This window comes from Miniopterus natalensis, chromosome 2 (genome assembly GCF_054644295.1).
Source record: "Miniopterus natalensis isolate mMinNat1 chromosome 2, mMinNat1.hap1, whole genome shotgun sequence".
NCBI lineage: Eukaryota > Metazoa > Chordata > Mammalia > Chiroptera > Miniopteridae > Miniopterus > Miniopterus natalensis.
Window position 1 is genome coordinate 186,925,764 of NC_142082.1, and position 26,405 is coordinate 186,952,168.

General features: G+C 65.5%; 3 protein-coding genes across 9 annotated transcripts in view; all 3 read right to left on the bottom strand.

The window, feature by feature from the left end:
* Positions 1 to 1,312: 1,312 nt before the first annotated feature.
* On the bottom strand, positions 1,313 to 9,643 carry MAPK12 (mitogen-activated protein kinase 12). Its single transcript, XM_087814994.1, has 12 exons — positions 9,519 to 9,643; positions 9,315 to 9,444; positions 6,459 to 6,517; positions 5,587 to 5,698; positions 5,466 to 5,495; positions 5,168 to 5,215; positions 4,493 to 4,607; positions 4,205 to 4,276; positions 4,020 to 4,099; positions 3,859 to 3,937; positions 3,588 to 3,761; positions 1,313 to 1,468 (listed from the first exon to the last, which is right to left on the bottom strand). Exons 1-12 carry the CDS (start codon positions 9,641 to 9,643, stop codon positions 1,389 to 1,391), a joined length of 1,104 nt encoding a protein of 367 aa, XP_087671120.1. The 3' UTR covers positions 1,313 to 1,388.
* Positions 9,644 to 11,686: 2,043 nt separating this feature from the next.
* On the bottom strand, positions 11,687 to 18,650 carry MAPK11 (mitogen-activated protein kinase 11). Of its 6 annotated transcripts, none has more exons than XM_087814996.1 (12): positions 18,535 to 18,650; positions 15,853 to 15,982; positions 15,717 to 15,775; positions 15,539 to 15,650; positions 15,436 to 15,465; positions 14,953 to 15,000; positions 14,746 to 14,860; positions 14,358 to 14,429; positions 14,037 to 14,116; positions 13,570 to 13,648; positions 13,332 to 13,474; positions 11,687 to 12,935 (listed from the first exon to the last, which is right to left on the bottom strand). In XM_087814996.1, the coding sequence occupies exons 1-12, from the start codon at positions 18,648 to 18,650 to the stop codon at positions 12,765 to 12,767; spliced, it is 1,155 nt and encodes a 384-aa protein (XP_087671122.1). In that variant the 3' UTR covers positions 11,687 to 12,764. The 6 variants fall into 6 exon arrangements, with proteins under 6 accessions (XP_087671122.1, XP_087671121.1, XP_087671123.1 ...); XM_087814995.1 differs by having other exon boundaries at positions 14,358 to 14,432; XM_087814999.1 differs by having other exon boundaries at positions 12,767 to 12,935; positions 13,301 to 13,474.
* Positions 18,651 to 22,525: 3,875 nt separating this feature from the next.
* Positions 22,526 to 26,405, bottom strand: part of PLXNB2 (plexin B2) — a 30,208-nt gene continuing 26,328 nt past the window's right edge. For both annotated transcript variants that reach the window (XM_087815001.1, XM_087815002.1), the window contains 10 exons: positions 25,971 to 26,127; positions 25,744 to 25,844; positions 25,576 to 25,660; positions 25,112 to 25,266; positions 24,870 to 25,030; positions 24,636 to 24,783; positions 24,086 to 24,150; positions 23,906 to 23,981; positions 23,476 to 23,550; positions 22,526 to 23,391 (listed from right to left, as the gene is read on the bottom strand). In XM_087815001.1, the coding sequence (XP_087671127.1) occupies positions 23,287 to 23,391; positions 23,476 to 23,550; positions 23,906 to 23,981; positions 24,086 to 24,150; positions 24,636 to 24,783; positions 24,870 to 25,030; positions 25,112 to 25,266; positions 25,576 to 25,660; positions 25,744 to 25,844; positions 25,971 to 26,127 (1,128 nt within the window). In that variant the 3' untranslated portion in view covers positions 22,526 to 23,286. The remainder of the gene's footprint in view (positions 23,392 to 23,475; positions 23,551 to 23,905; positions 23,982 to 24,085; positions 24,151 to 24,635; positions 24,784 to 24,869; positions 25,031 to 25,111; positions 25,267 to 25,575; positions 25,661 to 25,743; positions 25,845 to 25,970; positions 26,128 to 26,405) is intronic.

Below are 26,405 nucleotides of genomic sequence, written 5' to 3' on the forward strand. Positions count from 1 at the left end.
CGGCCGGAGTCGGTCCCAAAGGCACAGAAGACCTCTGGTCAGAGAAGGACGGTGTCCACTGTGGCAACTCGTCCGACCGTATTTGGCCCAGCCCAACCCCAGGCGGGGAGAACGGCCCGGCCCCGCTTTGGGGGCACCTAGTACTGGGGGGACAGGTGGGAGGAGCCAGGCCCGGGAGCGGCTCTCGCGGCCAGCGCGCCTAGACGTCGAGTGGCCAGCAGGGGGCGCCACGGGCTCGCGGACGGCGCTGGGACGTGGCCGGGGGAGGGGCAGGCGGGGGCGGGAGAGAAGAGCCCACCTCTCCTGAGACCCCGGGGCGGAGGCCTGAGCGGTGCCCGCGGAGCCTAGCGCGCCCCCTCCTGCCCGGGCCCGGGGGAGCGCAGGGAGCTCAGGCAGTGGGACTGAGTCCCAGCGGGACCCTAACCACAGCCCCCGCCCCCGTCAGGCCCTGCCCCAAGGTCGGGCTCCAGAGCCCCAGCCGTTAGAGAAAGGTCACCCCAAAAGGAGAAACAAACCCGTTGCGGCTCAGTGGTTAGAGCGTGCGCCCGCCCGCGCACCGGGGAGTCGGGAGTTCCATCCCCCACCCCACGCCCCCACCCCGTTGGGATCATGGATGTGTCTCTTCCATCTATGTCTCTCCTTCCCTTCCTAAAAAAAAAGGGGGGGGAACAAGCCCTAATGGGGGGGCTCCGGGCTCCGGGCTCACTGGCACAGAACAGGGGAAGTGGGCGCGGCTCTTCGTGCCCTGGGAAGGAGGGGCTGAGCTCCCCCCCCCCCCCCCCCCCCCCCCCCCCCCCCGGCTGGCCTCCTTCCTCTGTGCAGGGCTGCGGCGCAGAGGCCCAGAGGTGGAGTCCAGCCAGAGAATCGGGAAGTGAAGCCAGAGTGGGAGCTCTACAAAAGGGTTTATTTCCTCCCAGCCCTGTGGGCACACCACAAGGGCAAGTTGCATTCCAGGCTGGGGTGCCAGGAGTCGTCCCTGAGTCAGCGCCTGCGCCCTTCCTGTCCTTCCTTCTCAGCCATGAGCTGGGCTTCAGCGCGGTCCCAGCAGGCAGGCCCGGGAGCCAGGCCTCCATCCCGGGCCCCAGCCCATCCCGCCCGAAGGCCTTGACGCTTCTCGCTGCACCCCGCTCAGGGGACCACAGCTCAAGAGGCCAGCCCCAGGCCGGGTGGGTGTCCTGTCCAGAAAGTCCAAAGGCTCCTCCAAGGTTAGGCTGAGGTGGAGGCCTGAGAGCAGGGCCACAGGCTTGGGGGATGGTGTCCATGGAATGAGGAGTCTCCTGGGATGCAAGCCCCAGCTGAGGTCACAGGAACAATCCCCCCCTTCTAGGTGGAAGTGCCAGCCAGGGTCCCCAAGGCCTCCCCACCACCCCCTCAGGGCCCAGGGGTCTTCACAGGGATGTCTCCTTGGAGGCCTTGGCCCCCAGCTGCCGGGGAGGCCTGAAGCTGAGCACCTCTTTATATGTGTCACCTGGAGTGGGGTGAGAGAGATGGAGAGTCATGGGAGAAGGGGTCCAATTGCCCATCAGAATCAACAACCCCCCCAAGAAAAATAATAAATAAAAATAACCCCTAAAGTTCACACCTCTTCAGACACCAATGACCTGAGATAAGCGCTGCACCCAGCTTACCAGTGCTCACTGACCAGTAATAAGTCCCATGAGAGTCCAGTGAGGGTGGGGGTGGGGAGAGCTCCTAGGCCCAGACCACTGACCTAGGGGCCCACCACCCCCAAAACATCAGGGTCAGAGGCAATTGCTGGGGTGTAGGCATCAGGTGGGTTTCTTTGTCCCATACGTGTGACTTCGTCCCAGGCCACAGTGACTGTCAGCCCACCCACATTTGTCCAGTGACTGTCCACCCTGAAAGGGCTCCTGGAACTCAAAACCACTGTCCCTGAAGCAGCCGGCAGGCCTTGGCCCGCACAGCCTGCCCTTGTGAGCAAAGGTGTCCTAGGGATGTAAACCAATGTGCTCACTCAAGTAGCGGCTCAGAGTCCCGCCAAGGCACACCCCAGTCTCTGGATCCAGAATATCTACTTACAATTAATGAGAGGGATTCCCACCCACCTTCCTCACCAGGTGGTCATGTTCCCTGAACTATGTGCCTGGAGTGAGCCAACCAAAGGTGGGCCCAGGGGCCTGCTCTACTCCCCTCTGACCAGTCTGCAAATGGACTGGTTCTGCTCAGCCAACCCAGCCTTTCACGCTCACCTGGCTGGTGAGGTGCCAGCTTGGGGGAACACAGGTACTCCACAGGCCCAGCTCAGGACACACTGTGACCTTAGAGCAGGTGGTCTGAGAGTGTATCCCCTCTAATCCTAAGGCAGGGGCCATCCACACAGGGAAGGTTTGTGTGAAGAGGCCACTGCTGCAGAGCTGGCTTTTTTCCCAGGGAGACAGGAGGTGATGAGTGTTTGCACCCTAACCCGGAGCTCAGTCACAAAAAGGCCACGTGTCCACCATGGTCTGTAGTCAAAGCAAAGCTCTCAGCATGGTTTGTGTGGGCGGGGACCACAGAGAGGATCCTGTGGGCCATGTGGTTTTCATGAGATCTTTTTTTAGCAACAAAAAACTTCCATCAAACCAATCTTAAAAGCACAAAACACAGCACAGATAAGGACTGAGCCCTGCTGGAGGCACCAAGGAACCCAGAGGATCTAAGGAACACAGTTTGGGACCCACAACCCAGCCAGCCCCACCCCTGCCCCCTTGTGCAGGACTAAGGCCCTAGGTCTGAGGCAGAGCCAGGATGGGGCCTAGCACACAGTGGCAGCCATGTACCATGGTGCCGGCGGTGCTCACTGCTGCTCTCAGGCATGTCTGCACCCCCAGGCTGGTCCTGCAGCCACCAAAAGACCAAACCCAGCCCTCATGGCCAGCCATTCTGGAATGCAGATGGACAAGGCCAGTTCCAGCATAGGGGCGTTAGGGCCACAGCAGAGGGAGGCCTGGGGACTGACCAGGCAGGCATCCTTGAACCCAGCTTGAAGCTGAGCAGGTGTAGTTTGACCCTCAGAAATGAGGAGAGGGGCCCGGTGTTAGGGCATGGCCAGTGCAAAGTCTGAAGGTACAGAGCAGCTATAGGGGGGTCTGAACTGCTTACAGAGGCTATAGGGGACAGGGCTGGGGACTGGCTGGGGTGGCCCTCATCCGCTAGCAGGAAGTGAAGGGTATGTAGTTGTTCAGGTGCAAAGGTCATGAAAGGGGCAAGGAGAGACAAGGGCAAGTGTAGGCGGTGTGAGCAGAGGCCTGGGGACAAGCCGGCCGGGTCTGTGGCCTGGACAGGAAGAGGTAGGCACTGGAGAGGGGAAGTGCTCACAACTGCCCTGAGCTTGGAGCTGCCCCCTGTGATTTCCAGAACTCATCCTGTGCTCCTGTGTGTGCCGAGCCCCTGCAGGCGTCCACACTCTCATCTTTCAGCTTCAGCCAGAGGTCACCTTGGCCAGGACGCACTGCTGTCAGAGGTCACACTGCCCTCTGACCTCCTGTTGCATCCCTTACCTGGCGAACCCAGGACTCTGAGCCCTGGCAACCTGCGTGGGGTTCACGGGGTCCAGCCAAAGGCCCCTCCCAGAGACCCCCACTTACGCTTCCACTCTTCCAATGTGCGGTCCACATCATCAAAGGATTCGTCATACTTCTGGGCCTTGGGCTCATCCTCTGTGTCCTGCAGTGACTCGAAGTACGGGTGGGTCAGAGCCTCGGCGGCTGTCACCCGCCGCTCCGCATCCAGCACCAGCATTTTCTCCAGGAGGTTCACAGCTGTGGGGAGGGCAGGTCAGGCTGGGCAGCCCAGAGGGCCCCGCACCCGCCCTAGCACCTGGTCACTGACCCTACACTCCCCCAAGTCCAGCCCTACCCAGGGGGCTTGCATTGGTCAGGATGGAGGCAAAATCCTTCTTTTCCAACTCGGGGAGGCCCTTCATGTAGTCCTTAGCCTGTGCGGGAAGAAAGGGTGAGGGGCCAGCTCCCAGGCCGGCCCAGGCCCCCCCCCCCGCCCCCACCCAGCTCCCCACTGACATCTGCACTCTTCAGCCTCTGTACAAATTCATCGGGAGGTGTGCCTGTCACCTTCAAGATCTCCTTCAGCTGGTCCAGGTCTCGGCCGAGCTCAGGAGCACAGGGTGGGCCAGAGAGCAGGGTTCACCCACCCACCCAGCCTGGACAGTGTGTCCCGCCCACCTGACCCCACAGGTGTAGGATACGGTCGTTGCCCTTGAACAGCGTCTTCCCTGTGATCATCTCAGCCATGATGCAGCCCGCAGACCAGATGTCCACTGAGACAGAAGGCCCTTCATCAGGGCTCTGTGGGCCGAGGGTGGGGGAGGGACGCACAGGGGGGACATGGACACAGGGGCCATCTGGTCTGCCACACCTTCCTGGCTCCAACCCAGCTCAGCAGCCTCCAGAGGAGCAGCCATGGGTGTGGGGAGGGAGGGTCCAGCCTGGGAGGCTCAGGCAGGTGGTGGCCCCATCTCTGGGCAGTCTCTCACCTGTCTGTGTGTAGTGCATCCAATTCAAGATGACCTCAGGTGCCCGGTACCACCGAGTCACCACATATCCAGTCATCTCGCTGTCTGCCTGCCTGGCCAGGCCAAAGTCCAGGATCTGCAGCCAGAATCAGGAAGGTGGGGCAGAGGGGCTCCGGGGGAATGAGTGGGCCAGCCTGCGGCCCAGGGAGCCCCAAGGGGACTGGGTACACTGGGTCTCCTGCCAACCCTCCAGGGCCTGAGGTCACAGCCATGGACCCTCAAGCCCTCCCATGGGTTCCTCCCCATGGCCACTGCACCTAGCCCAACAGAACTTGCCTCCGCCCACCCTTAGGACCAGGCACCCAAGGGGTCTCCTCTCCCTGTTTCTCCGCTCCACGTCCCCTAGGTCCTGACAGGCACCTCTGGGGAGGCCTTTTGGGTCCTGCCCTGGCTCAGGCATGAGGCACTGGGGGACGCCTCCCACCCCTCACCTCAAGCAGGGATGGGAGTGTGCCCGATGCCACCCCCCATCAAGTGCCTCCCCAGGGTGCACCTGGCCATCAGCTGCTCAGCCAGTGCCTCACCGCTGGCCCTTCTGCCTGGGCCTAGGCCAGCCCTCCTGCAGGTCTGAAGACAGGGCTTGGCAGGCAGATGGCCAGGTGGGGAGGGAGCCCAAGTCCCCCACCCAACACACACCTTCAGCTCACAGTCCTCATTCACTGCCAGGTTACCGGGCTTCAGGTCCTAGGGGCAGAGGAGAGGTGGCTGTGTAGCCTGGCAGCAGGGGTGCAAGTGCGGGCACCGGGGCGGCAGCTGAGCCTGGGAGCACACAGGCTGGGCAGGGTGGAGGCGCCTGGGCCCCAGGTGTGTGAGGCACTGTGTGACACCCCACTGGACCCCACTGTGCCCTTACAGGTGAGAAACGGAGGCCCCTAGGAGCTGAGCCCCTCAGACGCCCACACAGCCAGAAGCTCCCACCAGCACCAGGACTCACCCTGTGAATGATGCCAGCAGCGTGGATATACTGTGGGGACAGAGAAAGGGTCAGCCGTGTCATCGCACTGGGACCTCACAGCCACGGCTCAGCAGGGGGCCGCCCCTCCTTCAGGCCTCACCTTCAGTCCTTTCAGCATCTGGTAGACGAGGAACTGGATTCGGTCCTCACTCAGCTTCTCATGCTTCATGAGCTTGCCCAGGTCGGTGCCCATGAACGGCATGACCAGGTAACTGCGGGGGGGGGGGGAGGCTCAGGCCCAGGAAGACCCCCAGTCCTCCACCTCCCAAGAACATGCCCCACCCCAGAATGCCAGGTGGGCAGGGACTGTGCCAGGCAAGGGGCTGGGAAAGAAGTGCCTATGGGCAAGGTGGGATAACAGGGCGCTGGGGTCTGAGGGGCAGGCTGGGTGGGTGGAGGGAGATGAAGCGAGAGACATTCAGCACCTGGCCAGGACACTGAGGCCAGCATGGGTCCTTGACCTCTGCAAGGTCAAGCAGTGGGGGACCGGTCCTCCCAGCCCGTCCCAGGCCAGGTCCCTGGCTCTTGGCCAACAGCAGTGTGAGCCGAAGGGTTGCTGCCCAGGCAGCCACAGGGCCGGCACCATGCCTCTCCTCCCCACCCCTCCTGCAAAGGTCAGCAGCTCCAGTTATGGCCACACACTTATTGCCAGGGCCCACAGCCCAGGACGTGCCAGTTCACAAATGCTTGGGTCCAAGGCTCGCACCTCCAGCACTGGAGACAGCCTGGTGCCAAGCGTGACGGGAAGAGGAGGCCCAGGTTCCACCTGTCTGTGCCAGTGCTGTGGGTCCCAGGGGCACGTGGCAGGGAGGTGGACTGTGGTGTGACGATGGGTGGGCAGTGTGCATCCCGACCCCCAGGGAGAAGCCTACCTTCAGCAGGCCCCCATGCCAACCCAGAACCCAAGGTTGGCACCCAGGAGTGACCCAACACGCCTCCACCTTGCCCGGCCAGCCCCAAACCAGTACTCACAAGTCTGTGAAATCATCCAGGGTCTCATCCGGAGTGAACACGTCCAGCAGCCCGATCACCTGGGGAGGAGGCAGGAGCACCAGGTGGGACGGAGGCACACCCCCCAGGCTGGCACTGGGCTCCAGGCAGGAAAGGCTCCTGCAGCTGTCCCCATCTCCCCCCGCTGTCTACAGGGCCAGCTCTGCCCACTGGCAGCACCACCCAGCCCTGGCACACCTGCCCACAGACGCGGGCTATTTTTGGAGGGTGACAGCTGGGATCCTCTGGGGGAGGGGCAGCTCCGAGTCTGGATCAGCTCCCAGCCATCCAAGGAGCTCTAGTTCCTTAGCCCTTCCTCCCCCTTCCTGTCCCCATTGAAAACCTGGGAACAGGATGGGGACAGCCACCCAGGGGAGAACCGACATCCGGCAGGTACTTTCCAGAGCTGGGCTTCTGCTAGAGAGGCCCAAATAGGCAGCGGTGTGACCAAACCAACAGTCAGACCTGGCCCTGCAGACCCCCGATCAGGGGTGATGGATAGCAGACAGGTAATGGGACAACTGGCACCCAGGGCTGAGGGTGACAGGGTCTCCAGGGACCCAGGGAAGCCTGCACGTTGGAGCAGCAGAGGAGCAGGCGGATGTGCCTGGGGGAGAGGAGACACCTGGCAGAGGACATGCGAAGGGTGGTGGAGGCAGAAGAGAGAACGCCACTTCGAGCACTTGAGGAACATGGGGAGGGAGGCCAGGTGGCCGAGGCCCAGGCCAGGGAGTAGCCAGGCAGAGGCCGGAGGGAGCCTGAGCAGGCCCTCGTGTGCCAGGTGAAGGTCTGGCTCTGATGCAGAGCCGACAAGGAAGGGTTTAAGCAGGCGTGACACCGAATGCGGGGACAGACCGGAGGGAGGCGAGAAGGACACGAGGTGAAGGGGCAGCTAAATGGCCACTGCAGCCACCAGGACCAGAGTCAGGGGCGGGGGGAGGCACCAGCGGGATGTCCAGAGAGGGGCTGGAGGCAGGTGAGGCCCGGGGGAGTCTGAGCAGGAAGAGGGCAGCCGGAGACTGGAGGCCCATCAGGACGAAGGAGACCTGTGCCTCTGAGGTGCAGAAGCCCAGTTGGGGGCAGGACAGGGGGAGACTGAAGTGGGGGCCTAGGGGCAGAGCGGGGTATAGGGCAGCTCCTCCACCTGCTGCTGGACGTGGCCTCTCAGAGCTGGTTTCCTCCCAGGAAAGAGGCTCCACAATAGGCCAAGTCTACTGCGTGCAAGGTGCCCTGCCGGTGGGTCAGCTCGAGGGGCAATGGTAGGACCCGCTGACACTGTGGGGAGGCCCCGGCACAGGCCCAGGGGGAGCAGACCTGAGGAGGGGAGCCTGGCAGGGCAGGGGTGGGACGGGCAGGATGGGGGTGGAGGGGGAGGGTGAGGGAGGGGGCAGGTGAAACCTTGGGTAGAAGAGTCTGCCCTCCCGGGACAAGGCCCGGGCGTGACCAGGCGTGATGGGGAGACAGCGAGGCCCAGGCTGGGCTGGTGGCCGCCACGAATGGATTTCACCAGGGACGAGGGGACTACGTTCCTGGGGGACTCCTTTTCCTGAGGGGAGGCTGGTGACTCCGATGACCCAGGAGGGGCCAGACCATGTGTCAGGAACACGATTAGCCAGTGTCTGGGTGCCCAGACCACAAACCCTCGGACTGGACCCAGATGGGGGTGAGGCCGGAGCGGCTGAGGACTGAGGGTTGGGGAGGGGCAGAGTTCTTGGCGGCAGGGGATCTGCGTGGAGAAGCTCCCCTGGCTGAGCAGCTAGCAATGGCCACCTGAGGGGCCCACGGCAGCCACCTGTGGTGTTCCGTGGGCAGGTCTGACAACAAGGGAGGCCTTTCCCCGGTGGGAGCCCAGGTCCTCCACTCCCCCACTGTCCACGAGCCCCGGCCGGAGACGTGAAGGAAGCCTCCGTGTGTTGGCCACTGTGCCCAGCGCCCTCCACACACCAGCTCCCCAAACCCTTCCATCACTGGAGACCCTCAGTCTCTGAGGTGACAGGGCCGGGATGTGAACTCCCACTCCATGCCTAGCTCTGCGTTCCCAGGGCTCCCAGGCCCAGGCCACTCAGGAGGTGGAATGGAGCGGAGCGGGCTCAAGAAGGGGGCCGGGTGGGCTGGAGAGGGCGCCTGGGCTGGGGCTGGGAGACACGCCTGGAAACGAGGAAGGGGCTAAGTGTGCCTTCCAGGAAAAGAGCTCCACAGAGTTTCAGGTGAGACCTGGACCAGCCTCACCTCCGCCAGGGCAAGTGGCCATCCCCTGACCAGAGCCGGGGCTGCAGGGCCAGATGTGGCCCAGGAAGAAGCCACCGTGAGCTACGTCCTGTCCAGGCACTGGCCTGGGAGGAGAGGACTCCAGCCAGGGAAGCAGTCTGTCTGTCTCTCTGGCCCTCCACCTCCGCCCACCACCTGGGGGACGCCTAAGCGGCGGGGCTGGAGGGACTGGTCCTCTGGGGCGGGATCTGGATGTGAGCGCCTGGCGGGCGCTGTTGGGGCGCTGTCGGGGAGGCGGGACACTGTCGGGGAGCTGTCGGGGCGCTGTCGGGGCGGCGGGGCGCTGTCGGGGCGCGGTCGGGGCGCGGTCGGGGCGCTGTCGGGGCGGCGGGGCGCTGTCGGGGAGGCGGGGCGCTGTCGGGGCGCTGTCGGGGCGGCGGGGCGCTGTCGGGGCGCTGTCGGGGCGCGGTCGGGGCGCTGTCGGGGCGCGGTCGGGGCGCTGTCGGGGCGGCGGGGCGCTGTCGGGGCGCTGTCGGGGCGCGGTCGGGGCGCTGTCGGGGCGCTGTCGGGGCGCGGTCGGGGCGCTGTCGGGGCGGCCGGGCGCTGTGGGGCGGCGCGCGGCGCACTCACGTTCTCGTGGCGCATGTGTTTCAGGAGGCGCAGCTCCCGGTAGGCGCGCTTGGCGTACAGCTCCGACTGGAAGGGCCGGTACAGCTTCTTGATGGCCACTTTGGCGCCTGTGCGGCTGTCCACGGCCGAGCTGCGGGGCGCGCGGCTTAGCGGGCGGATGGGACCCCGGCCCGCCCCCCCCGGACCCGCCCGGCCTGCGCTCACCACACCGCGCCATAGGCGCCCGAGCCCACGGGCTGCAGGTCCTGGTACACGGCGCGCACCTCCCAGGTCGTCTTGGTCACCTCCTGGCGGTAGAAGCCCCTGCGGGCGGGCGGCGGCGAGCTCATGGGTCGGCGGGACTCCCGGGGCCCCCGCGTGGAACTCGGCTCCCGGCTCTCCCCTGCGGTTCTCGGGAGCCGCCGACCCGACGCCGGCCCGTGTGGCGCGCGCGGCCCCTCCCCGGTCGGCGGACCAACGGGCCCCCGGGCCGCGCGCACGTGACGCCCCCGCCCGCCCGCCGGCCCCTCCGGAAACCCGAGGCGGCGGCCGCGGGGGCAGGACCGAGGCGGAGCGGCGCCCGCGGGGGAGGGGAGCCGCCGCAGCCGCGCGCGGCCTGGAACCGACGCGGCGCGGACCCCGCGCGTCCCCCGCTCGGGCTGAGCGCGGCCCCGGCCCGGGCCCGGGGGTGTCTGAGCCGGGAACCCGCGGGGCGCCTGGCTCCTCCTTACTAACCGCGCCCCCAGGGCGCGGGCCCGGCCCCTAGCCTCGGGTCACTGTCCGCCGGCTCCGCCAACGTCCACGCCCCCCGCCGGGTCCCCCACCCGAGGCCCCCGAGCTGAGCAGAGTTCCAACGCCCTTCGTTCAACTCCCCACCCACCCACCCAGCATGCCCCTGCCCCTGGGGCTGAGCCGTCCATCCACCTGCTGTGTGGCTCCCCAGCGCCTGCCCTGCCTGCACCCCCTTTTCCAGATGGGGAGGCGGTGCTGCCTCCCAGACAGGCTGCATCCCCAACACCCCCCCCTAGGACCCCTGACCCCAGGCCTCCCAAGCCCAGGAGCCAGAGAGGTGGTCCTGAAGGTCCCCTTGGTCCCTGTGCACCACCAGCTCCCTCCCCCCGCACTTGGGGAGCCTGCTCCAAGCATCTGCAAGTCCTGCCTGTCCACCCGGCCAGCTTACTCCCTCCGGTTTGCCTTTCGAAGCCCTGCCTGAGCCTCTCCGCCCTCTCCAGGGCGGTGTTCCTGACCCCAGGGGTGACGGAGGGCCCTGCCCTACTCCAGCTTCAGTGCCCCCTTGCTTCTAAGTGGGGGGATCATCCTTTCACCAGTCAGACCCCATGCTGGACCAGACAGGTTTTGAAGGGCAGAGCCCCGGGCCCCTCGCACAGGCTCCCCCTGCCCGGCGACCAGGCCTGAGAGGGAGTGGGGTAACAGGATCCAGGGCCCCTGCCCCGCCTGCGCTGTGCCCTGCCACCATGAATCAGCAGCTCGGGCCCAGCCAGAGCAGCTTTACACCTGGGCTGCCTGCTGGTGATGCTGAGCTCTCGGGAGCTGGAGACTAGTCGGTGGGGCGGCCGGGGGTTGCTGGAGCCAGCACCACCTGTACCCCATGCCCTTCATGTCCTGGGCTGCCTGTGGCACTCCACCTGTCTCCTCCAGGAAGCCCCTAGCTGGCCCCCTTACTCCCTGCAGTGGGGCCCAGGGGTCCAGCAGGGTTCCCATTCCAACCAGACCCCCAGGTGGGGCATGCCCCATTTCCACTACCATCCCCCCCCCCCCACACACACACAGAGGACCTGGTGCAGCTTGGTCTCCAGGGGTTCCCTAGGACTAGAAGCCCAGTAGCCACACTGCCCAGACCCCTGGAGGTCCAACTCCCAGATGGTCTCCACCCCCAAGGCCCGGGGCAAGGGCGCAGAATGTCCCTGTCCTGGAGACACCCTGCCTGACCCCCGTTGGGGACCAGCTCCCCCCCCCCACCAGAGCTGCAGTAGCTCAGTGTGTCCAGAGAGCTGAAGTAGCCCTTTTCCCTTATCCAGGAAGGAAAGCTATTTCTCCCACCCCACCCAGCCCCAGGCAAGGACAGGCCTTTGCTCCCAGAGACCCCTCAACTATCCCCCAGCAGCCTCCTTGACCACTGAGTGAAGGGGCAGGTCTGGATCTGGACCAGATGCAGGGTTAATTTGTGGGAGGCAATCATGCCCCCCCCCCCCCAGACCTCCTGATCCCATTGGCCTGGGTGGAGCAAGGAGGGTGCTGAAGACGGCTGCTTGTCTGACTGGGGACCCAAGGGATCTGGTCAGTGCAGTGGTCTGGTGCAGCCAGGCCAGCTGGGGGTGTGATGCAGGGAGACAGAGCAGCAGGACAGAGGGACAGCACCTGAGGCCTGGGACTCGAGATGAGCAAGAGGAAACCTCTTTTATTGAGACACCCTGGTGCAGGCACATGACACTTAGACCTCCCTGGGTCCTGCAAGGTAGGAGGTCACCAGCTGACACCTGCCACCACCATGGGACAGAGAAGACTCACACCTCCAACACATGTGGAGCAGGGGCCTGTTCCAGAGGCTACTGGCCAGCTCCGTTCTGGAAGGAGGGAGAACCAGGGCCGACTCACAGACCAGAGCACCCCGGCTCTCAGCCACAGGTCCAGGGTCCAAGTCCAAGTCCTCCTCGATGTGTGCCAGCCCCCCTGGCGTCCCCCCACTCCCATGCTCGCCAGCTCCCAGCTGGCACTGTGCCCTCATGCTTTGGAAACCCAAGGAGAATGCCCTGGCTTTTGCTCACATGGTTGTCCCTTGCCCACCTGAGCCCCCTGCATGCTGCACAGCACGATCTCAGCTATGCCCCCATGACATCAGACACTGGGGGAAGAGAGGCAAGTATGGCCACCCCAACTTGGGCCTCTTGCTGGTCAGAGCCACTGGCCCTTGGGTGTCCAGAGATTCACACGTGCTTTCACATGTAAATACCAGGAACACACATCTGGGCACACATGCCACATAACACAGGAACACATGGCTCTAGGAAGAGTCTGATGTGGCACTCCGTGGCTGTCCCTGCTCTGGCTTCCCCTAGGGAAGACCCTGCCCATCTCTCAGGCCTTTGGGTCTCAGCATTTCTCAGGGTAGCCCCCTACTTCCAGGCTGAGCAGCTTAGACCACTGAGACCCCTCCCTTTGAATCTTCAGGGGGCCCTGGCCCCAGTGCACCACCCCCAAGAGACAGCCCACTGGGACTGAGATCTGGAGACAGACACGCTCCCCAGGGGACCTCCTAGGCATCCGTGTCCCCCACAGTGAGATCCCAAGGGAGACCCTGGTTGTTGGGATGTGGTAGAAGGACCAAGGAAGTCCAGGACACTCTGTCCAGACTCCTACACCCACGGCTTGCACAGGTGCACACAATCATGCATTCATACGTGTGCTCAGACTCCCACAGGGGGCAGCATGCCAGGGGTCCCAGGCGAGGGGTCAAGTGGTGGGAGGCGACCCTCGTGGGAATTGGGCAGGCCGAGGAACCGGGGTGGGCGGGCTCAGGCCCCTCCTTGAGTTCCAGCGTGGCTCACTGCTCAATGTCCAGGCTGCCTGGAGGCTGAGGTGGCTCTGGGGGCTTGAAGCTGAGGACTTCCTGGTAGGTGAGTTCTGGGGGGTGAGGGGAAAGGTGAGCTTGTGCTGCCACCAGCCCAGTGCTCCCCGCATGCTTGTCTGGCGCTGGCCACCCAGCCCAGGCCCACCACCATCTGAGGGCAGCCACAGCCCTTGGTCCTTCCAGAGCCTGCCCTGGGTTGCCCCCATGCTCTGCTGGACATACCAACCCTATCTCTGCTTGGCCCACCCTGGAGTTGGCAGGAGGTGGTGGTGTAAGTTGTCCCCCTCCCACACCACCCTGAGGATGAGCCGAGGCACTTCCTACAACAAACAGGCAGTGCCCGGCCTCCATGGGAAGGCAGCCCTCAGGCCCCTGGGCTCCACCTCCCACCATTTCCTTCCGGCCTCCCCAGGCCCACCCTTCCACTCCTCCAGAGTGCGTTCCTTTGCCTCAACGCTTTCGTCATAAGGCTCGGCCTCGGGCTCATCGTCGGGGTCGTGGTACTGGCTGAAGTAGGCATGAGCCAGGGCTTCAGCTGCACTGACCCTCTGGTCACTGTCCAGCACCAACATCCTTCCCAGGAGGTCCACAGCTGCAGAGTGGCCAGGAAAGAAGGGGGGAGTGGAGGTCAGCTCTGCATCCAGGGCCAGGCATGGAGCCCAGCAGAGACCCAGGGCCCCTCCTCACCCAGGGGGTTGGCTCCACGGAAGATGCTCCTGAGATCCTTCTGGGGCATGGGGGGCAGGGACTGGATGTATGTCCGAGCCTGGGGGCACAAGGGGAGGGCCTGAGGGGGCTGCTCACCCCCTACCTCCCCTGGCCCTAAGGCAAGCAGGGGCTTACCAAGAGAAGCCCCCACACTCATTCACTCCAACAGGCCTGGGCAAGGGGATGCGCAGACCAGACCTGGACCTGGTGCTGCCCTTCTGTCCTTGGCCAGGGCACTGTTGCAGGTGCTGTGATTTTACCCTCACTGTCCCTCATGACAGGAATGTCTTCCCCTGTTCGCCTGCTTCCCACTGAAGGGGCCAGGCACCTGCCTTGGGCTCTTTTCCACTGTGGTCTGTGCTACGCCTCGTCCAGTCCCACACTGCCCTTCCTCCAGAGGGCCAGGGAGCCTGGTCAGCCGAGGAAGCTGGTGGCCGGTGACTCACGTGTTCCGAGGATATCTTTTCCAGAACCTCAGGGCTGGGTGTGCCCACCACCTCCATGATGCGCTTCAGCTGGTCGATGTCTGCCTGGCTCAGGAAATGCCCACTGGCCAGGCATGAACCCTTCTCAGTCCCCCGGACCCCAGATCTTGGGGCGCTGCCCAGAACCTGCTCTCCGACAGCTGGGGACAGTAAGCCCAGGTGGCACGGCATGGGGGGTAGAGGAGGCAAGACTGGTCAGAAAGGGCGAATACCACCCCTCGACCCCCATCAGAAGGAAGGGGCCCTGGCTCAACCCTCCTCCCCAATCTGGGCCAAGGATACAGTCACTGCCCGGGAAGAGGGCCTTTCCTTGGAGCAGCTCAGCCATGATGCAGCCCACGGACCAGATGTCCACTGCTGGGGGAGGAGTCTCCGTCAGTCTGTCCACCCCAAGTCCCTCCTCAGAGAACTGGGGGGCTGCCTGCACTGTGCCAGCCCAGTGTCCCCAGCTGTACCCAGGTCCCCTCCTCCTCTAGACACAACCCTGGGCAGGAGGAGGGGTGAGCCCAAGACCCATCATGCTCTACCCTTCTGAAGGTCTATTTCCCAACGCTGGCCCCAGGCCTTGGGTCCCTCAAGACTGGAACTCCCCAGGTCCTTGGCTTTGCTCTCCACTGGCCCTGGCGTGAACTCTGCCTGGCCACTCTGGCCCCGCAGGGGCTGACATCACCTGTCTGGTTGTAGTGCATCCAGTTGAGCATGATCTCAGGGGCCCGGTACCAGCGCGTGGCCACGTAGCCCGTCATCTCCTCGTCTGCCTGGCGTGCCAGTCCAAAGTCCAGGATCTAGAGCAGGCACCCAGGTGGTCAGTGCCCCCCCAGAAAGGCCTGCTCAGTGCCCTGCCACCCCCCACCCCACCCCCACCCCCAGCACTCACCCTGAGCTCACAGTCCTCATTCACAGCCACGTTGCTGGGCTTCAGGTCCTGCATGCAGGATCAGGGTCAGGGTCAGGGTCATGGTCAGGGTCAGGGTCAGGGTTAGGGTCAGAGTCAGGGTCAGGGTCAGGGTTAGAGTCAGGGTTGGGGTCGGGGTCGGGGTTGGGGTCAGGGTCAGGATTAGGGTCAGGGTCAAGGTCGGGGTCAGGATCAGGATTAGGGTCAGGGTCGGGGTTGGGGTTGGGGTCAGGGTCAGGATTAGGGTCAGGGTCAGGGCCGGGGTCGGGGTCAGGGTTGCGGTAGGGGTCAGGGTCAGGGTCAGGGTCAGGGTTGGGGTCAGGGTCAGGATTAGGGTCAGGGTCAGGATTAGGGTCAGGGTCGGGGTCAGGGTTGGGGTCAGGGTCAGGATTAGGGTCAGGGTCACGGTCAGGGTCAGAGTTAGCCGGCCCCCCAGCGCCAAGCCTCACCCTCAACCGCACCTACCCGGTGGATGATCCCCGCCGAGTGGATGTACTGCGAGGGGAACACGGAGGTCAGGTGCCCGCCCCCAGCACCGGGCGCCCGCCCAGCCGCCCGCGGCGCCCACCTTCAGCCCGCGCAGCAGCTGGTACACGAGGAACTGAACGTGCTCGTCGCTCAGCGCCTGGCACTTGACAATGTTGTTCAGGTCGGCGCCCATCAGGGTGGTCACCAGGTACCTGGGCGGGGGCACCATCAGGACCGAGCCCTGCCGGGCCCTCCCCGCCGCGCCCGGCGACACTCACACTTGGCTGAAGTCCTCGATGGAGGTGGCCGGGGTGAAGACGTCCAGCAGCCCGATGACCTGGCGGGAGGGTCAGGATGGCGGCCCGCTGCCCGCCCCGCAGGGAGCCCCGCAGCCCCGCAGGGAGCCCCGCTCACGTTCTCGTGCTTCAGGTGCTGCAGCAGCCGCAGCTCCCGGTAGGTCCGTCGCGCGTGGATCACCGACTGGAAGGGGCGCGACAGCTTCTTCACCGCCACCTTCTGGCGGAGCCGCGCGTCGTAGGCCGAGCTGCAAGGCGCGGGGGGCGGGGACGCGCTGGGCCGGGGTCTGCGCCGACGCCTGGGGACCGGCGCCTTCCGCCGCCCTGCGCGCCCACCCAGGGGCGCTGGCTCCGGCGAACCCCGTGGGCGCGGGGCCGCAGGGCCCCAGTGACGAGAACGCGACCCGCGCGTCCTCTCTGCCCGTCCGCGTCCTGCTCCGTCCTGGCCCTCGAGGGGCAGCGCGCCCTCCACCCCACCCCCTCCAACAACACACAGGCTCCCCAGGGCGCCCCAGGGCGGAGCCTGGACCTTTTGTTCCCTCACCCCAAAGACTCTCACCCTCCACCCAGAGCCAGGCTGGGGAGAGTCTCCACCGGCCAGGATGGAAATAACACCAGGTAAAGAGCACAGGCTGTTCACGCTGCAAAGGGTCCCCCCACCCCCAGAGCCGCCTTCAAAGCCTCTGGGTATGGCAGGAAAAACTGGCATCATTATTTGTAACAGTGCGACAGGAGCCCACAGGAACCGTGCGGGGGTGGGGGTGGTGGGGTGGGTGGGTTCTGCATCCACACATCTCCCCTGGCCCAACCCCAACCTGCAGAGGTCCAGGCCCTCCACCCACCCCACACCCCACGCTTCACAGGGGGCTGGACAGTCACTAGCATCATCCTCAAAGGCACATGGTCCAGTCACCCCCCTCCCCACCCTCCGCAGGTCCCACTGCACTCAGGATGGGGCCCTGCTGGACCCACCCCCTTTGTTCAGGCTGCTGCTCTGCTCCCGGCCCTCCCCTCCACCTCGCCTCCCCTCTCTGGGACCTTGCCTTCCCCAAGAGTGAGCCGAGTCCACACGGTGCAAGGCCAGGGGTGCTCATGCGCCCAGGTGGTGGCAGAGAAAAGCCAAGTAGGTGCCTGGGGCGTCTGTGCCCCTTCCCCCAGCCTATCACCTGCTGGGGAAGGTCCCAGTCGCTCCTTCAGGTCCCCAAGTAGGGGAGTGGCCCCTCAGCTGGGACAGCAGGGTTTTTTTGACTAATTGTGTCTATGCAGCCAAGTGACAGGGATCTGGCCCTGAGCCGACAGCTTCATTAGAAGAACATGGGAGCCCTGGCCAGTTTGGCTCAGTGGTCAGAGCATGGGCCTGCAGACTGAAGGGTCCCAGATTCGATTCCAAGGACATGGATCTCGGTTGCAGGCTCAATCCCCGGCCCCAGTTGGGGCTTATGCGGGAGGCAACCCATCGATGTCTCTCTCTCTCTCTCTCTCTCTCTCCCTCCCCCCCCCTGAGAAGCAATGGAAAAAATATCCTCCTGTGAGAATTAAAAAACAAACAAAATGGGAGCCCAGGAGGGGGCCATCACCTGCACTGGGCCACAGCAAGCTAAGCACAGTGGAGAGAGACCTGGGCCGCCCCTGGAACTCCCAGAAGGCAATTCTGAGCCAGATGCAGTTCCAGCAAGGGCTCTATCAGATCCCCCCGGAGCCACTCACAGGCGGCCCTGACCCTCTTCTTGCCCTTGGTGTCTTAGAGATGGAGATAGAGGCCTGTGGCTGGCTGGAATGCCTGAGATGGCCAGCCTGAGGTTCCTGACTGCCCGCCAGGGACAGGGTGAGATCAGAGGCCACAGGGACCTCAACCCCTGCTCCAGGCTCCAACGCTGGGTCTCAGGGCTGGCTCAGGGAAGTCCCGTTGGTAACCTTCTGACAGAGCCTGGAGCAGTGTCATCCCCCCCCCCAGGGCCGCTGCAGTGGACAGCAGCCACCTGGCACTGGCCTTGGGAGGAACCCACTGGGTGCTGCGGGGGGGGGGGGGGCACCTATTAACATCCACACCCACAATCAGCCTCACTGTCAGTATTGCAGCGGACCCCAGGCCTTCCTGCAGCCACCTCGCCCTCAGCCCCTCCAGCTTCCACACCCTCAGGGTAACAGGCCTCAGCCAAACCTTCCAGACTCTGTCTTCTGCCTGGGTCCCAGGGCCTGACTGCAGGACTGTGGTCTGAGCTCTCTTGTTTGGTGCAAAAATGGGGTGGGGGTAGAACCCCCTAAGGATTGCAGGGGATGGCAGGCGTCTTTGCTTAGGTCCAAGCCCCATCAGAAGTCAGACCCCTTGCACAACGGGAGGAGGGGGCAGGGCCCCCGGGAAGCCGGAGGCATCCTACGGGGAGGGCCTCGCCCCTGCCCAGCTGGCTTTTCCTTTTCAAACCAAAGTACCCACCCTGGGGCTGGGCCCTCCGCCCGACCTGGGGGCTGCCTGACCCTAGACCAGGCGCACCCCAAATGCATGCTCGGACATTTTGGGGCCCGGGAGACCCGCCCTTTTTGCCGGCTGTGACGCCACCGGATCCGGGCCTGGTGGGGGACAGTCCGGGTCGACGAGGCCGGAAGACGACCCTTGTCCCCGCCCGGGGCAGCGGCGGGCAGGAAAGTTTCCTTCACGCCCCCCAACCCGCCCGCATCCCACCGCATCCCACCGCCCCGCGCAGGGCCGGGGGCGGTTCAGGGCGAGGCCCCACCCCGCGCCCGGGACCCGCGCGGGGGCGGGGGCGCGCGTCCGGTCCCGCCCCGCCCCCCGCGCCCCTACCAGACGGAGCCGTAGGCGCCCGAGCCCACCGGGCGCAGCCCCTGCAGCCGCTGCGGCACCTCCCACACCGTCTTGTTCAGCTCCTGCCGGTAGAAGCCGGCGCGCGGCCCGGACATGTCCACCCGCGCCCCCCGCCGCGCCCGAGCGCCAGCCGGGCGCACGGAGGGCGGCGCGCGGGGCGGGGCGGGGCTCCGGGGCGGGGCCGAGGCCAGGCCCGGCGCCCAGCCCCTCCCGCTTCTACCTCCGGGGCCCACGCACCTCCCCAAACACCCCCCGCGCGCCGTCCCTGCCCGGGCGCCGCGGGTCCAGGGCGCCGCCGCCTCCCCCGGGACCCGGCCCCGCACCCTTCCCGCCGGCGCCTCCCCTCGCCCCGCCTCCCGCCCGCCCGCCGCACCCCTCCCCCAGCGGCTCGCTCAGAGTCAGACGCCAGGCGAGCCGTCGTCGGCCCAGGAAAAGTCACCTAAGGCGACGGGACGCCGCGTCGGGTAGGGCCCCGCGGCGCGCAGATGGCGCCCTGGGTCCTGGCCAGCAGTCCCCCCGGAGGCCTCCTGGCGGACCCCCGCCGCCCAGCGCCTCTCGGGGGAGCTGACCTCCCGGCCGGGCCTTGGGACCCGCCCTGTCAGGACCAGGGACAGCGGCGGCACCAGGGGGCCTTTGGTATGTTGAACCCATTAGGAAACTTCCCCCAAACGAGTCGTCTTCCGCGCCTGGTACCGTTCCTCCTTCCGCAACAAGTGCCCCTCCGCCGCCACCTCTTCCAGGAAGCCCGCCCTGCCTTGCGCAGGTGCCCGGGCTGCTCCCGAGCCGCACTTCGCCCTCGCGGCCGAGTTCCCACGGGTGCTCCGCCAGGCGTTCCCCGCACCTGCCCGGCGCCCGCGCCCCCGCACCCAGGTCCGCAGCGGCGAGGGAGGCGCCTCGGACAGCGGCTGGGCTGCCCTCCCGGGGGCGCGAAGCCGGGCTCTTGGGTCGCCCAACGCTCTGTTTTTCTCGAAACAAACGAACGCCGGAGTTTTTACGGAAATCGCCTGATTTTTAAATATTGGCAATAAAACACGTGAACGCGATGCCGGGCAAACGGACACACCTGCCCGGACGGCCCGGGCCCGGGGCAGCGGGCTCTGCGTCCCGGCCGCCCCGGCCACCCGCGCACGACCGAGGCCGAGGCCGGGCCCCGAGCCGCAGCCCCCCGCCCGCTCTGGGCCCCCCGAGGGCCCCCCGGGGCGCCTTCCTCGAGCAGCCGAGGTTTTGTGCGGAGTTAACGAGGCTGCGGGGCGCGCCGGGGGCCCGGGAGGCCGGCTTTGTCCGCACCGGCCCGCGGGCCGAGCGCGTTCCCCTGGCGACCGGCCCCGCCCCGGCGCGGGGGTCGGGCCACCGGGCGCTCCCCCCGGGGGTGGGGTCGCCCAACCAACGGAGCCCTCTCGGGCCTCCCCTGGGCATCTCTCTGCTGAGTGGCCGGAGCTGACCAGAGTGGAGTAGCCTTCAGGCCGGACGGCGCGAGTGGACACCCTCCCCATTGAGACCTGCCCCGGACACCCGGACACCCAGACACACCGCCCGGCCCGGCCCGCTGGCCCCAGGCGGCCAGGCGCCCACGCTGCCTTCTGGGGAGGGCCCCGCGTGTAACAGCGCAGGGGAGCGGCCGGGGAGTTTCGGCAGGGGTGGGGCAGAGCCCCCTGGAGAGGTGACGCCAGGCAGTCCTGCCCCTGGAGGACCGAGCTTGACAAGGAACAGAAAGGAGGGTGGTGGCCACGGCGGGGGGCTGGGGCAGGTGGGGGGGCGCATGGTCAGATTTCAGACTTTTGCTCTTGGGGAGCTCTGCTGGACATTGTCAGTGTCCTCCAGGCCACCAGGTCAAGGTTGCCATGTCCGGGTGGGTCGACTGAGCCTGGAGGGGTGGGCGCTGTGGGCGGGGGCAGCAGCCAGGACTGGTAGGAGTGGGGCTGACAGAAGAGCCCCCCACCCAGGCCTGAGCCCTGGTCTCCCTCCACCCTCTACTGTGACTCACTGTCACCCCTGAATGTCCAGAGCCCAGCCCTTCTCTCCAGATCCACTGCCCCCTCCACTGGTCTGGGTCACACCCTTTCAGCCCCGGGCCAGTCTGTTGGCACTTCTCGCTGAGGTCACCATGAACTTCTAAAATGCTCTTCAGGCTGTGTGCAGGGTGGGGTTCATGCTTTGAATCAGCAAGCAGAGCGTGGCCTGCAACTTGGAAAGGTTGAGGTTGCAGGTGGACCCCACCTGGAAAACATCCTGACCACCAAGGCCGGCCTGCCCATCCTGTGCACCCCAACATCTGCACGGTGTCTTTACCCTTCACTGGCCCCCTGAAAGGGCAGCCCCTGGATTCCATCACACTCCTCCCTCCAGGAGGCCCCACCTGCTGGACCTGCAGCCCTTCCCCCACCTCCAACCTTCAGAGTAGAAGGGCAGGTTCTCACTCACTTCCCCATCTGCCCAGGGGGCAGGGGGCAACGTGGCCTGTAGGGGTCCAATCTGCAAGCCAGGCCTCCAGTCCCTGCTTCAGGCTAAACACTCCCAGACAGCCCTGCTTCCGCTTAGCGGGATCTTTCAGATTCCCTGACTAGCTGGGTCTCTGGGAAGGGGGGGAACTTGTGTGAACCACAGCACTGTCATGTCAGGGGTCCCTAGGCAAGGATGTCAGTTGTTTACCTAGTAGCCCTTCCTTGTGGGAGACACCCACCCTTGTTCCAAGTGGGTTGAGTGGGGCTGCCCTCAGGGAGAGCAGCTTATGACCAAGGCCTCACCATCAGAGACTCCCCAGCCACAGGGATGTGCCCCATGTGGAGGAGACACAGGCTGGGGCTGCCTGCCACTAGCATCCCTGCTGCTGGAGGAAAAACCAGCATGTATTGGAAGTTCAGACGGGGGGGATCCAGACATGTGAACACCTGGATCCAGCCACATCTGAAGCTGGATCACCTCTACTTCCTTGTCATGGAGCCACCAAATCCCTTTTCTGCTTGGGTGGTACCCTTGGAGCACAGGGGCTCCCCCAGAGCAGGCCCTGTCTGTCTTGCTCACTGCCGAGCCCCTAGTGCCCAGCACAGTGCGTATGGAACAAGGGGCCCAACACACTGATGCTGTGTGCGCACACACGTGCGCCTGATGGGTGCAGGGTGACACGTCTCAGCTCCTGCGCTGCGCAGGACACAGGGACTGGGAAGAACCCCCCTTCCCCCATCACCAGATTCCCAGACAATCCCCTCCCTCCAGCATTAGCAAAGGTGCCACTTGCTCCCAGGTACAGGGCCCTTGAGCCCTACTTATCTCCTGAGTCATCCTGGGGCGGTTCATGGAACAGAGGAGCCCACGCAATGGCCCCACAGCCCTGAGCAGGACGCAGGGCCCTCTATGCCAGAGCCACCCCAGTGCCCAGTGGGGTCTGCATACAGTAGGGGCCTACTAAATGTGCACTGGGTGGGCCCTGCCTGGGAGGTACCCCCACCTCAGAAAGGAGGAAACAGGTCCCTGCGAGCTCAGGGTCCAGACAGCAGGCTGCCCACACCCACCCCCTGCTCCCATGGCTCCCGGCAGCTCAGCCCAAGATGGGGTTCAGGGGGATGTCATGGCCACCAGGGGCTGCCCCACTTCCCCACATGTGAGGCTGCCTCCGTGCACCCCTATGGACCCATAATCCACTCCAGGATCACTTTTAGGCCTGAGCTGCCCCAGCCCCGCTGCATGCCTGAGGCCTCACCTCCCAGCCCCTGACCATCCTATTCGGGGGGTGGACTCAGCTCAGCCAATGGCTGTGGGTGAGCTGTAGCCTCTACACAGGACACCGCAGGCCTGGCCCAGAGGAACCAGGGAGGTGGGGCACCTGAGGCCACCCAAGGCTCTCCTGAGGGTGAGATCCTAGGGCCAGTGTCTGGGGAGGTAGGCGGTGAGCAGGACCAGGACAGGCCCTGGGACAGGGGCAAGTGAGCAGGGACAGGAGACCTGCAGCCCTGTTAGGAACCCAGCCAGCCAGCAGAGTGAAAAAGACACTTGTATTTGATTTACAATAAACAAGATTTACAAAAGGGGTGGGGGTGTCCTGGCCGAGCTCCTCCTGGCCCCCCAGACCGGACAGAGCCTCCAGGACAGCCTGTCTGACAGGCCGAGGCCAGGACCCCCGGTCTGCTGGGTCTCCTCTGGCCTCCTGGGCCTCGACGTCTGACATCCAGCGTGACCTTTGAGGTGAGGCCCGGAGCGCAGTCTGCCCAATGTGCTGGTGCCCCGCGGAGCGGGCCAGGTGAGGTCAGGAAGGCATCGTACCACTATTCTCCTCTGTCAGGCAGGCAGTCTGGGCCCGAGGCCCTGGGGGCTGCAGGCACTCAGACCCCACCCAAAGAGGCCAAACCCACACCGGGCGGCTGCTGGTGCTCAGGAAGGGGGGGCTGAGGCCCGACTGCCCCTAGCGACACCGGGTGGCGCCGGGGGCGAAAGGCACGTTTACAAATAGCTCAGGGGACTCCACTCGGAGACAATGCCCGATGCTGGTTCTTCAGGAGGGGCTGGTGCTGGAGGGCGCCAGGCACTATTGCTCAGGAGAAAGACACTATGTGGCTACCAACACTGAGGTGGGGTCCCCGCTGCACCCACACTCGCACTCCCCGGAGGGCTCTTCCTCTGCCGGCGGGAGAGAAGGGCTGTGCCCACCACCTCGGACTCCTTACCCAGGGGCTGCCCAATGCCGGCACTGGGCGTCACACACCTGTGCCACCAGACTATGGTGGCGGAGACCGGAGGTCAGAGGTCTGTGACCTTGTTCTCGAGTGCAGCGGCAATCTGCTGTAGGCGGAAAGCCAGCTGCATCTTCTGGGCAGCAGGGTCCTCCTCCAGGGCGTTGATGATCTGAGTGGGGGCGGGTCACGTCAGACCACAGGCGAGGAGGGGGCTGCCCAGGCGCTGCCACCCCGGGAGGGCGGGGCCTCCTACCTCGTCATAGTATTTCTGTGTGTACTGGTAGAGCTGGTGCAGGGCCACAAGGGTGTTCAGGGAGTCCGTGTGCGCCTGGGGAAGGAGGGCTGTGTGACCCAGGGCAGGGGAGGGCAGGAAGCTGTCCCCCCGCGGAGCAGGCAGTGGACTGTGACGTGGGCACAGGCAGACACTAAGGGTCACAGCCTCACAGCCCTCAGGTACACGGGGCAGCCACCAACAGGCTCCCCCGTCCATGCAGACGTGGCAGACGTGGCGGGCTCAGAGCTGACACAACCCCCAGCGCACGCGTGGATGGTCGCACACAGGAGCCAAACCAACTGGCCTCACCCTCGGCCTCTGTCCTGGGTGCGCAACACACCTCACCCTGCACTGCAGTCTGCAGCCCCAGGGAGGAAGGGTCCTTGGGTGCATGTCTGAGACCCCTTACCCGGGAAATCTCTGCCAAGTGTGTGTTCATGTCCTGGTCGCTGACTTGCACCATCTGTCTGATCCCCTTATAGTAACTGTGGGAAAGGGAGGGGCGCAGTCAGTGGATCCCGAAGCTGCCCACCAGGGTGCTCCTTCCAAGGGCCCCGCCGGGTAGGGGTGGAGGGTGGGGGTCACTCACTCCTCCACCATCTTCTTGTAGGTAGAGATCTCCTTGGCATAGAGCAGCTTGTTGCTGGGAGAGTCCTGTGGGGTCAGAGCAAAGTGATGCCCAGGCCAAGGTGGGCTGGCCGGTGTCCCCGCCCGCAGGCCCCGAGGCAGCCAGGCTCCGTCTGCTCAGGAAAAGGAGGGGCAGTACCCCTGCCCAGCTAGACCTGACCGTGCTGACATCGGTTTGTAATTTGTAGTAAAACTTACTTTCCCTGCCCGCGTAAGGAAAGGGTCCCCGGGGGGAGGGGAGGACAGGGGTGCCAGGCCGTCACGAAAGACGTCACCCGGGGACCTTCCAGGCTCTGCCCCCCACACCCCGTTACCCTGCACCAGTCTTCTCCTGAGCTCCAAGTTCCAAATGTGCAAATCCGCACCCCAGACGGACCCCCTGGCAGGTCCTGCCACGGCCACGGCCACGGCCACGGCTTCCCCGTGGACACCGCCCTGTCCGGGACCTTCAGGCCTCCCGGGTGAGGCCCCGACTCCCCTGCCCCCGCCAGAGCCGCCGCGGGGCCACTCACGCGGCTCAGCTTGTGCTCCGTGCGCGTGCAGGCATCCATGAAGGTCTGCGCGATGACCGACAGCGAGGCGTCCACCACCTCGTGGACGTGCACGTCGAAGATGAAGTGAGGGTTCTTGAGGATGTTCACCCAGAACCGGAGGGGTAAGCTGAGGCAGAGTGACGGGGGTGAGGGGCCGCGGGGATGTGCGGGGCGCGGGGGACGCGGGGGGCGCGGGCGGGCGGGGAGCCCCACCTGTTGGTCTTCCAGATGTGGATGGTGTCTTCGTCTTTGATGTCGTGCTTCTCCGCCTGCTCATCCAGGAAGTCGAAGAAGTACTTGACGGCCGGGGGCACGGAAAGGCCGGGCGCCAGCACGCTCTGGAAGAAGTTGTCCACGAACTGCTGCAGCGTGCCCTGCGGGGCGAGGGGGGCTCAGCGCTCCGCCCGCCGCCCGCCGCCCGGCCCGCGCCCGCCGCCCGCCCGCCCGGCGCCCACCTTGACGGACAGCAGGCGGGTCAGGTAGATCTCGGTGATGGCCTTGGTGCGCTCCTTCTCCTTCACGCTGCCCCGCTTGGACTTGCCCTCCTCCACCTCGTCCGCCGGCCGCACCAGGTGCCACACGCGGTTCTCATCCTCCAGGAGGGCATGGCCTGGGGGGCGGGCGCACAGAGGGGTGACGCCGGAGCACGGGGCCAGGTATCCCTCTGGGCTCGGCAGCCCCCGATGCCGCCACGGAGTGGACACGGGTCCACGCTGACCTCCAGGGGCCAGAACGGGGCAGGCAAGCGGGCCCAGCCGGTGTGGCTCGGCGGCGGAGCACCGGCCCGTGAACCAGGAGGTCGTGGTGTGATTCCCGGTCAGGGCACACGGCCCAGGTTCCAGGCTCGATCCCCAGTTAAAACAAAAACCACAAAACAAGACCAAAAAAACAAACAAACAGGCCAGGGGAAGGAACTCACGCTCCCCGGGCAGGTCCTGCTGGCTGTCCTCGGGCTGCTGGGAGACGCCCACCTTGGACAGGATGAGAGTGGCTCCGTCCCGGACCTGGGGAAGGTGGTCGTGAGGAGAGGCCTCTCTCGCTGAGCCCCCCGCCTGCGGGAAGGTGACCCCGAGCCGCCCGCACTCACGTTGTAGTGCATGAGGGTGTTGATGCGTTTCCACCGGCCCTCCCGCTGGGACGTCAGGTCCAGGTCCGACAGGATCTGGGCTGTGGACCCCGGACGCCACTCTGGGGGACGACACAGCCCGGCTCCTGAGACCCAGACGTGGGCCACCCCGCAGGGCTCCCTCTGCTGCCCCCCCACCCGCCTGTCCAACCGGGGCCGGAGAGCGGGCACACGGGGCCCACACTCACCGAGGACCACGCTGTCCACCTTGGGCCAGCGGGAGCAAGGCTGTGTGCGGTACACCTGGTCGATGATCTTTTCCTTGACCTGGGAGATCGTGTCACAGTTGAGGACCTTGACGGGGACAGCGTCAATCCCTTCGTCCTGGACGATCACGCTCACTGTCTGCGGGGGGGACGGGGGGGACACGGACACATGAGATGAAGGGCCAGTGAGCCGGTCTGCAGCCCCGGCCACACCCAGGCCCGGCCTCGCCTCCCCTGGCTCAGCAGGACAGAGCAGAGGAGCAGAGGGAGCCCACGCCCCGCGGGCACAGTGGGAGTGCACACAAGCTTGCCACCAGAGACTCGGGGTGCTCAGGCCCCATACACGCTGACAGCAGGCCTGGGGTCACTGCTCTTAGAGCGTCTCTCCAGCCCTGGCCGGTGTTGCTCGGTGGTTAG

Excerpts from the sequence above, each read along its gene's own strand:
- MAPK12 (XM_087814994.1), bottom strand. The coding sequence starts at position 9,643 with ATGAGCTCGCCGCCGCCCGCCCGCAGGGGCTTCTACCGCCAGGAGGTG. Across the intron at positions 5,216-5,465 it reads CTGCTGGCATCATTCACAGG|GACCTGAAGCCCGGTAACCT; the intron begins GTGAGTCCTGGT and ends CTCTGCCCCTAG. Across the intron at positions 4,608-5,167 it reads ATGAGGACTGTGAGCTGAAG|ATCCTGGACTTTGGCCTGGC; the intron begins GTGTGTGTTGGG and ends TTCTGGCTGCAG.
- MAPK11 (XM_087814995.1), bottom strand. The coding sequence starts at position 18,650 with ATGTCCGGGCCGCGCGCCGGCTTCTACCGGCAGGAGCTGAACAAGACG. Across the intron at positions 14,117-14,357 it reads CCTCTTCCCGGGCAGTGACT|ACATCGACCAGCTGAAGCGC; the intron begins GTATCCTTGGCC and ends TGAGCCAGGCAG. Across the intron at positions 13,649-14,036 it reads AAAAGATATCCTCGGAACAC|GCTCGGACATACATCCAGTC; the intron begins GTGAGTCACCGG and ends TTGTGCCCCCAG.